This window comes from Phytophthora cinnamomi (genome assembly GCF_018691715.1).
Source record: "Phytophthora cinnamomi strain GKB4 chromosome Unknown Contig37, whole genome shotgun sequence".
NCBI classification, from domain to species: Eukaryota; Oomycota; class Peronosporomycetes; order Peronosporales; family Peronosporaceae; genus Phytophthora; species Phytophthora cinnamomi.
Window position 1 is genome coordinate 276,130 of NW_027150970.1, and position 15,104 is coordinate 291,233.

A 15,104-nucleotide genomic window follows, 5' to 3' on the forward strand; every position below is an offset into this window, starting at 1 on the left:
GACAATGCTCTCCGTGAGCTCTTGAAGCTGCCTTCGGACGGTATTACCCCGGACGTCTTCGAAGAGAAACCAGAAGCCCCAGGGATCCACTCCGTCTTGGGGTGGAGATCCTACATCGACGACATTCTGATTGGCGGTACGTCGTGGGACGACCTGTGCGAAAACGTCGAGCGACTGCTTGATGTCTGTGAGCGGTGGCACTTGTCCATCAGCGTTGAAAGAGTGAGTGGGGCATGTCCCCGGGCCGACTACCTGGGCCTCAAAGTGTCGGAGCATGGCCTCCGGGCGAAGCCCAAGAACCTCGAATCACTGACGACGTTGGAGTTTCCACGCACGTTCACGGGCCTGCAGTCGTTCCTTGGTAGTCTTAATTGTACCACCGGTTCATCGCCAACTTCGCGCGACCAACAGAAGTGGATCCATGCGATGCGTGCCTTTGACGCAATCAAAACAAAATTTGCCGAGACCCCGATGTTGAAGCACTTCGACGCGAGTCGAGGGCCCGTCGCCATCGTATATTCCAGCGCCTGGGCCATCTCAGGTGTACTCGTGTATGCCGGTGAAGTTCGTCAGCCCCACACCGAAGCCTAACGAGTTGAATAACAGCGTCATCGAGAAGAAAGCTTGGCCCTGTTGCGCGCCCTGAGTGAATGCTATACGATTTTGGCCGCCGGGTCTTGACCCGCCATACGACGCGCGCTTGGTTGATTCGATCCAAGGGACTCCAAGGCCGACTCTCACAGTGGGCCGCCGTCCTCTCGCCGTGGAGGCTCTAGATCAGTCGTTCCACGAAGGGATAAGATGAGATCTTGGTACTATGGCCGCAAGTATCACACCCCGAGCGTTCATCGATACCGCTCTGGAGGAAATCCAACCGCGAAGATGCGCGCCGAAGGTAGTCGTCATCCCGGTCCCAGTTGTGACACGCGACGAAGAGCTCCACGTCATGAGCATCGACGGCTCAGCCAAGGCTAAACGGGAAGGCGGTGCATTCAGCGCAGTTGTCAGGAAGTTGCCTGGGTGGGAGGTTGTGCAAGCGGCATCCGGCTACGCGACGGACCTCACCGTCAACGAGGCCGAGTATCGGGGATTGCTCCTCGGATGATCACTTCTGGAAGGAATGGATGAGATTGCCTGGCTGGTGGTATGCGGTGACTCCAACTTGGTTATCCGACAGATGCGGGATGAGATGGAGTGCAAGTCATCGGGGTTGAAACTTCTACGCCCCCGCACCTTGTTAAACAAAGTAACGAGACATCGCTTACATTTTGAACACTTTGCACAGTAGTACGTTAACCCCCCCCCTTCTCTTCTTTCCTTCGGGCCTGTAGATCGAGCATACCTTGTATTTTCTTTGTCTAAGGCGCTGGACGGCATTTATCAAGCGCGCGTCGGTTGTTTGCGTAAGTGTGTTCGATTCGCGTCGCAATAGGCCGTTCCGTCGCGCCGTGGTCGGTAGATGGTGCTCGTGCTTGGGTGAAGCTGTCTTCCATCTCCCCCAGCTCCTTGCGATGTTGTGCAAGACAATCGAAGTGACTTTTTCTCTCACGCATGGCGGTGAACAATGTCGGCATCGACCAAAGCCACGTCGAGAAGGCCGAGGAAGAGCCCTTTTAGTACTTGTTGAATCTATTGCACAAACAGCATAAAATTTAGATAGTATACACAGCATGTCAGTTTAGAGGTATCACCTGATAAACATTGGCATCGAGAATGCCTAAACGTGGCAACAGGAAGATCATCAAGTTCTCTCGTACCCCAGTGCTGATCCATCTACTTGCGCGGGCTCAACTCAAGTGCGAGCATCACACCAATCCGTTGTACAACGTCGTGTAGGAAAACCTCCTGAAATTTCTTTAGAATTCTTGGCAACTGTGCACTACTACGCTGACACCAATTCGCCACCAAGCGCTCCTTCTCTTCAGCCTTCGACGGTCGCGCCTCGAAATTATGTCTCCAGTACAGGTTCATGTGTGCTTCCACCTTTCTCTAAAACGTTTTGGGCAGGAAGTAGTAAAAGAGCTTGAGCGGCGACTTAGATGTTTCCATGATGGCTCTGGATGGTCCGCAGTAGCCGTCGTGCATCTTGTCGACGATTCTGTAATCGTAGTAACAATGTTGGCTCCCAACACCTCCCAGACCATGCGTTTCATTTCACCGAGTTGAGTGTCGTTGTAAATCGCGGATGGCTCTGTCAGGATTACACAGAAATCAGTTGGTGATCGTGTCAGCGTAAACGATAACAGCGATATATCATCACTTTGAAAGCTCATGTGCAAACCCTCCATCTCTTCATAGCTCAGCATCATCGTCACACCACTTACTTCTCGTTGTAAGCATTCGGTTTTGCAAGGATCGCTTGTGCTAACAAGCACCACGTCACTAACACCGCTCGAAGCCTCTGCGGTCCTGTCAGCTTATTACACAAAAACTAGTCATTATTAGGTCATTCGCGAGTAAAATCATAACTTCAAAACGCTATACCTTCCGGAGCGCCACCACAAGTGGAAGATGAAATCGGGGGTGCTGGAGTAATCGATGATGACTCTTCCGCTTTTCCATCGGATCGGTGTCTCTACAGCATTTATTAAAGACTACGTTGGAGGAGAAACCAAAAATCAAAAGAACAAGCGACAAACCGGTGCTGTTATGGCGATCCCAGATTTTATCAAAAGCGGTCAGCTCTCGGCGTCGCTGCATGGCTTTCTCTCTCAGTGGCTTCTTCGTCTTCTTATTCGGTGCCTTGGCAGCTGGGCTCTTAGGTCACCGCCGACTTCTTTGGTCGGTTAGCAGGGCGGGGATTGTTGGCGTTTTGCGCACAGGAGACTTAGGACGAGCAGGCGCTTCTACAGTTGCCGTACCACGAACTATGTCAGGACAAACAACACATAAATAAATAGTATGTGGTGCAATTCAATGAGGTATGAGTGCACGAACTTGCATAGTGATCCGAGCGCACCATGACGTTGGCGATGTTGAGCCTTGCACACAGCTCTTTGTCGGAGCGCCCATAGACCAACAACTCACCCTCGCAGTTGACGTAGTCCTCGCCTTGCTTACCCCCTCTCAGATTGCGCCCTGGTTTGTGTAGTTGCGGCTAATTGTGGGCACACACAAAGCAAATTCAATACACGCTAGTGCACTCCACAAACCACGAAGACCGTATTGGGTTTGGATCTCGGTCGCTGCCTTCCACGTCCACTTCTCCTTGCGAAATAGCAGCCAAATGGCCTTGAAATCCATTGCGTAGTCCATGTCTTGTCTCCAGACCGATGGAATCAAGGAATGATTGGTGTGGCAACAGAGCGGTTGAGGGGAACCGATATTTCTCAAAATTTCCAAAATAACCAGCCCGCTGCTGTTCCGTGGTACTTATCCCACCTGTTTTCTTATCCAATAGGAATGGCTGATTCGAAAACGTGGCCTAATCAAATTCGCTTGGTATGTGGGAAGGGACGATGATCCACTTTTGCGATTTTTGGCCTATAGAGAATCCAAGGTGTTGTTATGTTGTTCCGAACAGCATATCCTCTTTTTGAACCCATCCGCGTTCAAGGGGCTAAGCTGCTTGCTTGTGATCCGTGATGATTGATGCGAAAAAGAAACGTCAGATTGATACCTCGAGAGTGCGGGTGCCCATGCCGATATGTTCGCCACGGGGTTTGCAAGAAGGGCATTTATTTTTTTTGGGTGTGTGTGTGTGGGGGGGGGGAGGAAGTATCACAATGTTCTCGGTGCCCTCAGTTCCAAAGAAGAAGAATGTTGTTCTTACACCGCACTAGAGTTTTAGCTGACCGATGACAGCACGCTGATGCTTAAGTAATAGTGTCAAGTCTATGGAAGTTAAAGTTGAAAAGAGTGATAGCCACTTCAGTGCGAGTGATATGTCAACACAACTCGGCACCAGCAAAACTTGTTGGTTCAGCCTTTAGGGCTGAAAGCTAACGCTCTCTGGGCTATATTTTTCCAAAATTTGCGTGTTTAAAACATATTTCATAAAAGATGGCAACAGCGGCTTTTTTACGTGTTGGTGCATTTGCTAACTTGCTCTTTGTAAGGACGTCACATACGTAATCTTGCACGGGACGTGCGTCGTGTTTGTGGATGTGGTCGAAAAAACGTTTCGGTTACTCAGTTAATGCCCAGGCTGAACCCACTAGTTTTTTTTCAGCAAACCACGGCATTCCTCTCGGATAAGTTTATAGTAGTTTCGCGTTTGTAATGCGATCGTTTTAGAAATGTAGTTACACGCTAACAAACGGCGCCACGTTTTCAAGGATGTGCGCCAGGTTTGTGGGAAGGGTCGCGAAGTATCCACCGTGGGTCTACGTATGTTGCCAAACGACCTACTTTTGGACCAATGCGAAGGGACGCCTAAATACGGGTTCTTGCACCTTGAGGTTGCTAAGGAGCCACTTTGGCCTATCACTTCGGTTTAGTATGAGTGATTTTTTCAACTTATGTTGAGCGCCCAAGTGCAACCGAAACGCGTCTAAGCCATTTCTGTGGAAGTAAATGTTTTTATGGGCTGGAACACAGTTTATGTAGTTCACATGAGTATAGCGAGGTATTCTATTGGCTATTAATACAAATCGTGTCTTTCAGCTGCTGTGAAACCGGTGCTATAAGCATTTCGCCATGAAAGCATCTCGCTTTGAGCCCGTTGGTGATGCATGAGCCTCGTGTATTCACGCATATTTGCTTCGTAGCAACGTCCACATTGCGCGCGGTGCTCAGGTGCTCGAGGCCGCTTTCAATGACGGCCAGGCAGTCAGCGTGCCGTCACAGTACGCCAAAGTCATAGACCCCGTGGGCAGTGTATACTAGGCAGTATAGAAGAGAGCGTTTGTGTGATTGAAGCTGGATGCCGAGCGTGATGTTGGCATGTTCAGGGTGTTTAGAGTAATGTGCGGGCTCCCACTTCCTCTTCGCGATCACCATCTTCACGTGCAAGTATGTTCAAACAACCCGATGTATTCGTTGATAAATAGATCTCCCCAACTGATCAACTCGAGTCTTCCTAAACCAACACAGTCGCTAAGCGATGAAACCAGTTCACCATATCGACCAAGAATTGCTCCTACAACACGAAGCCTTGCAATCAACAGAATAAACCACGCCATTAGTGCAATGCCTAGAAGACGATGGAAGGAGGTAGGTTCGACAGTCCGCTGGGTGGTATGTAGACATACGTTTTCTCATCTCAAAACGAGTTTTGACCAATAGAGGACGCTTGTCATTCTATCTGCCGAATATCTACATCGCGTGAATTACTGTACACGGCGTATGTGATGTGACTACACTATTAACGTAATCGTACATGAGAAACCGTAGCTTTTCAAGCTCGGCATATTCCAGAGTGGGGCTCAGTGAGCGTAGTTCCACTCACGACAGCGATAATGCGTGATAACAACGTCTTCGACCACCGTTCACTCCAGAACAGGGGAACGTAAGAAAACGCGCGGCTATGGGTTCTCGTATGTATTTTCTCCGTACGAAAGACACGAATAATGGGGGGGGTCATAGTTGAGCTGAGCCTATAGACGTAAATCATATACCGATTTCAGCAAATCAGATCGCTTTCCCGTTTGCCGTCATGTCAGGATTTTTTTACGCCCAAATCGAGTCCAAATGACCTAAGCGTCTATTGACCTGGTATCTGACGGGCCATTTCAACACGTTTCCTTTGTTTTCTTCCGCCGGAAGTGCGCGTGCGAACGCGTTCGAGCAGCGAAGCATGACCTATTCAGTATGTTGAAACGATTTGGTCCTCTTCAGGTATTTTTCACAGTCTCCACTGACACCGCAGGGACGTGTAATATTGCCAAAAAAATGGGGCAGCCGCGGAGTGTACGCTACATGAAGCTAACCTGTTGCTGGTACCCAATCGAACAGAACTAAAGGCTATTGCAGCTGGCCGCCCTGTCGAATGCGCGAAGTATTTTTTTGAGAGTCATGGATACGGTTATAGAGGTGTCGTTAGCGCGGGATGTACAGGACCGCGCGTCAAAGCGTGGTGGTGGCATTTTTGGTGTTGCGCGGGAATTGGCGCCGCCGCCGAAACACAAGTTGCTGGGGACCTGCACGCACACTTCGCGGTGTGGCTACACAGTTTTCCATCTACAGCCACTGAATCAACACTACAGAATGATGCCACTTTTCAAAAGCGGATAATACACCTCGCTATCAGCGTATTAACTACGAAGCCTACGTGTATTTGCGATGACCGCCAGTGCCCGCCTTGCTCAGTACAGAATTTGCTAGAGCCAATAGTCCCGGGGATTGACGCATTCCGCCGACCTGCTTCGGGTTCAACCCCGCCGTTAACCGCTCGCTGTAATTCTTGTGGTGCAATGTTCCGAGACAGACATTATCGATCTTTCTTTACAAAATCTTGTCGACAAAGTCCATCTTCGCGTCGATTCGCAGTTGGGAGATTTTGGAAAATGTCGCCTTCCCTCGCCGACTAGAGGAGGTGATTTGGTGACGCCGTTGCTGGTCCGCGACGTCCAACTACATTATTGGAATCACTGCAAATCGTGTTTTAATGTATGTGTTAGTTTTTAAATACGTGTTTGCTTCGTATCACAGTTAATACGATGTCGATATGGTAGTGCGCACCCCGCAAGCAAGGGTTTGCAGATTTTTTAAGCTTGATGCGATCGAACGAATTTATGGCTCGGAGACTTCTGCTCCACCGTTCTTTCTGACGGAACCTGACGGATCCCTTCGTTGGTTAGTCGATTTCCGCCGACTGAACAAGTTCACGCGCAGGTCTCCCTACTATGTGCCCAAAATCCGCGAAATACTGCTCAGACTGGGGAACGCCAAGTGCATAAACACTTTGGATGCCGACATGGGTTACTTACTTTGTTAGACGCCTGGCGAGACAGAGCGGGCCCAGCGACGGCATTTTGTCTGACATTTGGAAAAATTAAAGTTCAAATGGGCATTTCAACGACCCCGGACGAATATCAAGCGTGCATGGAACGCATACTACCGAATTCCTCGAAGTGCTCTCCCCCCCAAAATCACCTCGAAACGCTGACCCCCCCCCTGTCGGGTTCGCCATATAAAGTGATGTGCAAGATTTGAAGGGTCTTCCTCGAAAAACTGTTCCCCCGTGCAGTATTTTTAGCCAATTATCTCCCATTTCATTTTGAGCTGAAAGGCGCCCATGGTACGTCCTGCTGTCTCGCTCACCGCTTTCTCTGCTGCGGCTCGAACTCTTACTTCAAAGCAGGACGACGGACCAGCCGTTGATTCGTGGTGTAGATGTTGTCGGCTGTAATGAGGGGGAGCTAGGGGGAGCTGTACGGCACATGAAGCCTGTGACAATCATATAAAATCGACGACACCATCGTATGCAGAGGGGAGGCGGTTGTCGCTGAAGACGAAGGGCTCGAGTACGTAGTCAAGGCGTACGTTATCCGCTTGGGATCTCAAACGTGTCATGTGGGCTTTTTGCCTCGCCTTAAAACAACGGGCAACGTACGATTAATGGCGCCCTCCCAGCAGCTCCTCAAAATATTTTCGATTTTATCTAATGAGCGGGTGGTAGGCTCTGGATGATTTCCTCGATGAGTTGTCCCCCTTCGGCAATGTACCACGGGGGAACCGCTCTTCGAGGAATTCGGTAGGTGACCTTCCTTTCGTTATCGTTTATCTGGACGTTTTTCTCATCTTTTTCGAGAATACAAAAGTTCACTTGGAGCATTTACGTGTCGTGTTTGACCGTCTTCGGCAGTACCATGTGACACTGGACGCAAGGAAGTGCCACATCCGTCGCGACCAAGTCGAGTATCTGGGCTTCACCCTGACCGCCAATGGCATTCAACCTCAAGTGAAGAAAGTGAACGCCACCCAGCAGATCGCAGAGCCCCGCAACAAAAAGGAGCTCCACCGCTCCATGGGAATGATCTCTTATTACCGAGAGATAGCCCTAATAAATCCGCGATGACAGCCAGACTCAACCGACTAACGTCGAAAAATGTTTTTTTTTCACGTGGACACCCGCGGATGCTGCGGCGCTCGGCGAGATAAAGTTTGCACGCGCTCGCACGGTTTGGTTAGCATTTCCTGATTACAACCGGCCCTTTCACGTATTCGCGGACGCGAGCAGTCGAGAGATCGGAGGTGTCATCCTCCAGGGCAAAAGAATTATCACCTGGTTCTCGCGATCAACTACGATCGCCCAACGGACGTACTCTACGATGGAGTGGGAGTTGCTATCAGTTGTTGAAATTTTGAAGGAATACCGGACCATGCTGCTTGGGTTTCCTGTGATCATGCACACAGATCACAATCATCTACTTTTCCCTCGCGGGAATTCGCAGCGCACCACGCATTGGAACCTACTACTTGAAGAATATCGTTTGCAAATGGAGTATGCTCATGGCCATCAAAATGTTGGAGCTGATGCATTTTTTCGCCTTCGCTATGATTTTGTCAAGCAGATCGCTGAAGAGGAACTTTTCGCAGTAGTAGAAGAAATTGCAATTGATGGTTCTGTCATGAAGAAGCACGAACTACAAGATACTACTTGCATGAACATTATTTCCAGGCTGGAGAAAATCAAGTGGATCCTGTTTCCGCTCAGCACTCGGAGTTGTATTGTTGCACTATCGGATACGTGTTGTGGTACCAGAGTCACTGCGCCACAGTCTCGTGGAGTTGTACCACGATTATTTGCTACACCCAGGTGCTGACAGGCAGTACCAGTCGATGAATACATTCTGGTGGCAGGGAATGCAAGCAGAGGTGGCAAAGTACGCTAATGCATGAGTGGAGGGCAAGAAAGTGACACTTCATCGTGGAAAACAGCAGTACAGTCATCTTCCCCAAACTCCTGCCTCAAACACAGTTCGCCCAGTGCTGTTGGTCACGCGGATTTGTTAGGGCCGTTTTGTAGTGGGCCTACTTTGGCTCACTAGTTTAGCTTACACGTCGCGCTACTTGTATGAAGAAGCGTAGCAGTTTATAAATAATTTGAATTAATTATACTTGAGTCCACAAGTATAATATAAATCAAATAAAAAAACCAAGTAGCTAGTTTAAGGGTAAATGAGAACTGTATTGTTTGTAAATGATCTTCCTCCTAAATATGCTAAAACTCTTTATCATCTATGAAAGGGGTTGACAGCGGCTGGCTGTCGGAGCCCCGCCAATATGCACATCTCTAATTGGTAGAAAGATGCTGCTTTCTACCAATAGGATCTTTTGGGTAGGTGTGGACCACTCATTGTGGTGGCCCACTTCAATGTATCCATTGGTGTGCCTTACACCAATGTGAGGAAGTATCTAAAACCTTTAACAGATATTTATCTGTTAAACCATAAGTGACAAATGTCATGCACCGGTGACTGTTGTCACTTGTGTGTGTAACCCCGTTACACCATCCCCCCGTTAAGCTTAGACGTGTCGGTCTCGACACGTCAATTAATATTGACTGCTTGTCAATTGTTTGTGTTGGGGATTTCCGTACTCATCCGCAATGAGTACGACCAAGCTGAAGACTGCCATTGCAACAGAGGGTAAGCTCTCTGTTGCTGAGTACCATGCGCGGTAGGGCGAGGTGCGCCGCTACCACGGGAACAGACTACAGTACGATTCTTCGATGTCGACCGCGTCTGTGCGTCGACATCTCTAAGCGAATTTCTGTTGCTTACCGTGATTGGGTAAGCAAGCGCCAAAGCACTTCGAGTCCTTCTCGAAGTGACGCAAGGATTAGCAACTCCACGCTGTTGCGGTGGAGGCTGGTGTCCGTGCGCCGTGCGCACTGTTCGTCCAGGTGTCGGTGCGTATTAGCAACCGCGACCACAACAGGTATACTATATGTATACCTGAAAGTATCATGGTCTCCGTGCTAATTATCTAGTACGCGAGTCGTCAGGCGTTGTAGATTACTACAGCGCTCGCACTACCTTCTTGCTGGTAGTGCGTGTTGGGTTTTGTACTCCTTCACCATGTCCGGAACGTCTTCCATAAGGACGTTCAGTGGTTCCCACGTGTCGGGTTGGGGAGGGAAACCACTCCAACGAATGCGAAAACAACCCGGACCTCGGATTGTTTTCCTATGATTAACAATTCGCTGGACGATCCAGCGAATTTCTCCGCGTGCGCCTCACAGCGGTGGAGGAGGTGGTGGAAACACGCCCCGATGGTCAACGCCGTGTTGACCTTCATCTCGTGTCGCTCCACGACCAGGTGACGGTCGTGGAGTACCTTCAGAGAGCGGAGGTTGCCGCTCTGTATTATCGTGTCCCGGCTGTGACGGTCTCCCAGACCGCCTTGAACGTGCCGGTCGGGCTGTAGGCCCGATTGTATTAACTGCTCCAGCGCGACTACGCGCTGGAGAGGAGGGTTTCCCCAGCCGAGTCTGTCTCTTCGGGTCAGACGAGCCATGTGGCTCGTGCTGGAGGTATGGCTTTAACCACCCGACATTTATGTCGGGTGGAGCCGCATGATGGACGGTATGTGTATGCGTTACCGTGGCGTGCCATCACCGGGAATGGCCCGATGAAGCGCGGAGCAAGCTTACTTGCTCCGAAATCCGAAACGGCCTATTTCGGCAGGTTTTGAGTAGATAACAAAACCAATGAATCCACTGTGAATTTATTTGTGTTCCCCCTGCCAATATTATCGGCGTTCAGCTTCTGTTGGTCAACAGAAGCTGCTATTGCGTCTTGGACAAACCGAAGTACGGCTTGTCTTTTATTGATGAAGTCAATCGCATCCGAGCTGAAGTTATTCAACTCGCTCTCCGCTAGAGGCCCGGCCTCTGCGTGGTTCTTTGTGGTGTCTGCGCCCTGCGCAGACCCGTGGTCGTTGGCCTTGTTGTTGGAGGAGTCTGCTCCCTGCGCAGACTCATGTGGTTTGTCCGTTGTTGCAGCTGACACTGTGCAAGTGTCAGCGGTTTTCTGCGGCTGCTGTATTGCAGTCGTAGATCCTCCCCCACTTAAAGTGGGAGCCATCACTCCGAGTAAAAGCGGTAGACGTGGATGCCGCATGGCATGCACGTAGAACGGTGTATGCCCGGTCGAGGCATGCACTGAGTTATTGATGGCAAACTCTGCCATCGATAAGCACTAGCTCCAGTATTGGAACGAGTGAGCGTAGCTCTTCAGCATATCGACGAGCACGCGATTCACGCGCTCGGTTTGACCGTCCGTCTACGGATGATCCGCAGTCGACATTGAAAGATGGCTCCCAAGAAGTGTAAACACTTCTTGCCACAGGTGCGCTGTGAAGCGCGGGTCTCTGTCCGACACGATGTCGGACGGCATGCCGTGGTGTTTAAACACCATGTCGACGAACAGACGGGCCGTCTGCTTCGCGGTCACTTCTGCCGGCACCGCAGCAAGATGTACCATCTTGCTGAAGCGGTCGACGAAGACCACAACACCGGTGTTCCCTCCGCTATCCGGGGGAAGACCAAAGATGAAGTCCAAAGACATGGACTTCCAACACTCCGACGGAGTCGGTAGTGATTGCAGTGGAGCCTGCGCGAATGGCGCAGGCTTTACGCGTTGGCATACCTCGCAAGCACGGATGTACTTGCGCACCCACTTACACTGGTGGTGCCAGTAGAAGTCGCGCGTGAGAAGGACGTAAGTCTTCTCACGTCCGAGATGTCCCGCAGTCGGGGCATCATGATATTCGTACATGATCCTGAGTCGCAGGGTCATGGTCATTCGGAACGACAACGCGATCCGCGTTGTCGTCGACTGCATTATAAAGAAGCAGTCCGTCGTGCACCCGATATCGGTGTGCACGCGCACGAAGGTGTTTGGGCAACTTCTGACGAGCCTTGTCAGAAGGTGTTGTGCCATAGGCCAACAAAAGTTTCGCGTCCGCGTCGTGCGCGTACGCGGCCTTCACATCATCCAATAGGGACGATGTGGGTTTGCTCGATCGCATGACGTCAATGGCATTGACGTCAGCAGCTTCTGCGTAGTCCGGGCGACGTGATAACGTGTCGGCCATTACATTCAATCTTCCGGGTTTGTATTCGACCCGGAAGTTATACTCCGCAAAGAATGAGAGCCATCTCGCCATTCTTTGTGATATGTGTGGTGACTTCACTGCGGTGCGCAGTGAAGCATGGTCGGTGTAGACCACGAATGGTCTACTCCCAAGCAAATACACTCGGAACTTTGCGAGTGCGTACTTCATGGCAAGGAGTTCCTTGTCATGCACCGGATAGTTGCGCTCAGCTGCTTTCAGCTGACGCGACTGGAAATAGACGACACGATCACGGCCCTCGTGATCGTGCTGCATCAACGCGCATCCGATCGCGAAGTCGGATGCGTCACATACGACGTGGAATGGACGACCTTGGTCAGCCACTGCCAAGCTCGGTGCCTCAGTCAAGCCCCGCTTGACTGCATCGAATGCCTTTTGACAATCGGGTGTCCAATTCCACACAGCTTCTTTCTTAAGAAGCTGTGACAGCGAGCGGATCTTGCCCGCATAGTCCTCCACGTACTTGCACAAGTACGTGGTCAAGCCAAGGAACTGCCTCAGTTCCTTGACACTTGAAGGCGTTGGCCATTCATTGATCACTCTGACCTTTTCCGGGTCAGGGCGAACACCATTCTTCCCTACGAGACACCCGAGGACGGGTATCTCGCTCGCCCCGAAGATACACTTCTTCAGGTTCGCGTAGAGCTTATGCTTTCGCATAAGCTCAAGTAGCTTCCGGAGATGCACCCTGTGCATCTCTACGTCGGTATTCTCGTCCACAGCCCGGCTGTGGATGAATACATCATCGAAGTAGCTCGGTGCGAAGTCGCGCACCGAGCGCAACAAGTGCGTCACGCACCTGTTGAAAGTCGCAGGGGCGTTCTTAAGCCCCTGTGGCATTACTAGCCATTCCCAGAGCATGCCGCTTGGCGTGCTCACTGCCGTGAGAGGGATATCGCTCTCACGCATTAGGATTTGATAGAATCCATCTCGCAAGTCGAGAGCACTGTAAATGGTGCTCCCGGCCATCGAATCGATGATAACATCGTTTCGCGGTATCGGCGTCTGCGCCGGTACCGTCGCATCGTTCAGCTTGTTGTACGCATGGACGATGCGCCATCCGCCCTGTGGCTTCTTGACACAGAACGTCGGAGCACTGTGCGGGGACTTTGATTCCCGCACTTGTCCTGCTTTACGACGACTTCCAAAGAAGTCGTCGATCGCTTTCACTTGCTCTCGCGGCAGTGGCCACAGCCGCGTGACACAGTACTTCGTGCCCGTCACGAGATCAATCTCGTGCTGAATGCCCTTATCCTGCGGAAGCTCCGCAGGAATCTCTTCCGGGAGTACGTCTTTGTACTCCCTCAACAATTCGTAATAGGGACTCGACTTCAGCGAGTCCCAGCTTTGTTCCTCGAAGCGCTCTCGCTTCGTCTTCGCACTGAGAGTGTCTTCACTCTCAGTCGTACTTCCCATGAAGAGCTGCCTCAGCTCTTCGCTCGCCGTTCTTTCTCTGTTCGAAAGAACGCAGACCTGCTCGATGCGCCCATCGTGCAAGTCGCGTGTGAAGCGCTTCCAGCTCATGGCTGGAAGCGAAGCCAACTCCGACGCCTTCGTCGGAGGATTAGCGAGTTCCATTTCGCGATACTGGAATCCAGTATCGGTGCGCGTCAAGACGCTTAGCGTCTCGACGTCCGGCATCACCGCCCCAGTCTGCCCAGCAGACTGTTCTTGTTGCGTCTCGGTCCCGGACCGAGACTTGTCCAGCGTTCTCCGCTTGCGCCATTTTCTTGTTGTGCGGAGCCGGGCTCCTCACAGTTGTTCGTCTGGTCCAGGCCCGGCCGTGGACTGTTGTTCGCCCGCGCGGGCGCGCGGTATCAAGCCCGGCTTGACCGCATTTTCCTTCGTGCAGCTCGGCTGCACGGCAGCATGCAAATTGCGTCAGTGCGGTACGTTTGCAACCGTCCGCACTGTTTGCAGCGTCAACTCCCGGAGTTGACACGCCTTCGTCACCTCGACGCCATTCATTGGCGGAGCCCCTCATGACCGAGGGTGCGTCGGCTCCCGGAGCCGACGCGTCGTTGTCGACCTGACCGCTTCGGGTCAGGGACTGTCCCTTGCACGCTTGAACGTGGGTGTTGGTTCCCGGAACCAACACATCTTTTTCTTCCGACGTCGGCAGCATTGCCGACGTTGGTCTCACTTGTGCGCGCCCTCGCGCACTTCTTGGGCACTCCGGGACAGCAGCGTTAAGCGCTGTCTCGACTGGTGAGCCGCGGTAACAGGGCCATCGCTCTCTGTTCCGCTGTCGCGTCCGAAGCGCACGAGCGTGCGCTTCTTCCAGTCTATCACCGGATCATGCCGTGCAAGCCACGGCATGCCCATTACTACGTCGAACTTATCGTCCAGGTCCAGGACGATAAAGTGTTCGACAAACACTCGTTGTTTGTACGAGAAGCACACGTTCACGACGCGCTTCTCGGTCTTCAAGATGGCACCTGTTGCCAATCGAACTTCCAGAAGACTTCGAGGTGTATCTACCTCCTCGAAGCCAAGACTCGGTAAGCTCCGCAGTCGAACAAAGTTGTTCGACGCGCCTGAATCTACCAAAGCTCGAAGAGAGTTACTCGCTCTCTTCGAGTAAACCTTCAAGATGACTAGGTTCGGCCTGTCATCTTGTTTCTTGCAGTGAGAGCTGGTCTCACTGGGGGCTGCAGTCCTCAGTGTTGCGTGCCCAATGTCGGCACCCGTGACTGCATTACCAGTAGGGCGCCCCGCGCCTACTGGATGTTCGCGTTTTTTGCTGGTCCGCGGCGATGCCCGGCATCTCACCATTGTAGTGCACGGGAGCCGTGCACTCTCTGGCAAAGTGACCGATCCTTCCGCAACGAAAGCATCGCACATTACTTCCGTGCTGCTGGTGACCAGCAGCCGTTGCATTCGAGAGGTCCATTGGTTCCGGACCTCCCGTGCTCACTACCGGGCGCGGTTGCGGCCTCGGCACGTTCACATGCAGTTTAGCCTGCCGCAGGCTAAACGCTTCTTGCATTGCGAGAGTTATCGCAGCTTCGAGAGTACTCGGGTACTCTCGGAAGAGATAGGTCTTCAGGGGCCCATCTCTAAGTCCCTTCATGAACGTG

At 51.6% G+C, this 15,104-nt stretch overlaps 1 protein-coding gene across 3 annotated transcripts; it reads right to left on the reverse strand.

Moving 5' to 3' along the window:
- Positions 1-2,149: 2,149 nt before the first annotated feature.
- IUM83_11802 (uncharacterized protein) lies at positions 2,150-3,255 on the reverse strand (the record flags this gene model as incomplete). Of its 3 annotated transcripts, XM_067936383.1 has the most annotated exons (7): positions 2,150-2,191; positions 2,325-2,409; positions 2,485-2,575; positions 2,640-2,757; positions 2,821-2,846; positions 2,938-3,078; positions 3,153-3,255. In XM_067936383.1, the coding sequence occupies 7 exons, from the start codon at positions 3,253-3,255 to the stop codon at positions 2,150-2,152; spliced, it is 606 nt and encodes a 201-aa protein (XP_067792064.1). The 3 variants fall into 3 exon arrangements, with proteins under 3 accessions (XP_067792064.1, XP_067792062.1, XP_067792063.1); XM_067936385.1 differs by lacking the exons at positions 2,150-2,191; positions 2,325-2,409 and adding an exon at positions 2,413-2,416; XM_067936384.1 differs by lacking the exons at positions 2,150-2,191; positions 2,325-2,409 and adding an exon at positions 2,413-2,416 and having other exon boundaries at positions 2,821-2,867.
- Between the last annotated feature and the right edge of the window lie 11,849 nt (positions 3,256-15,104).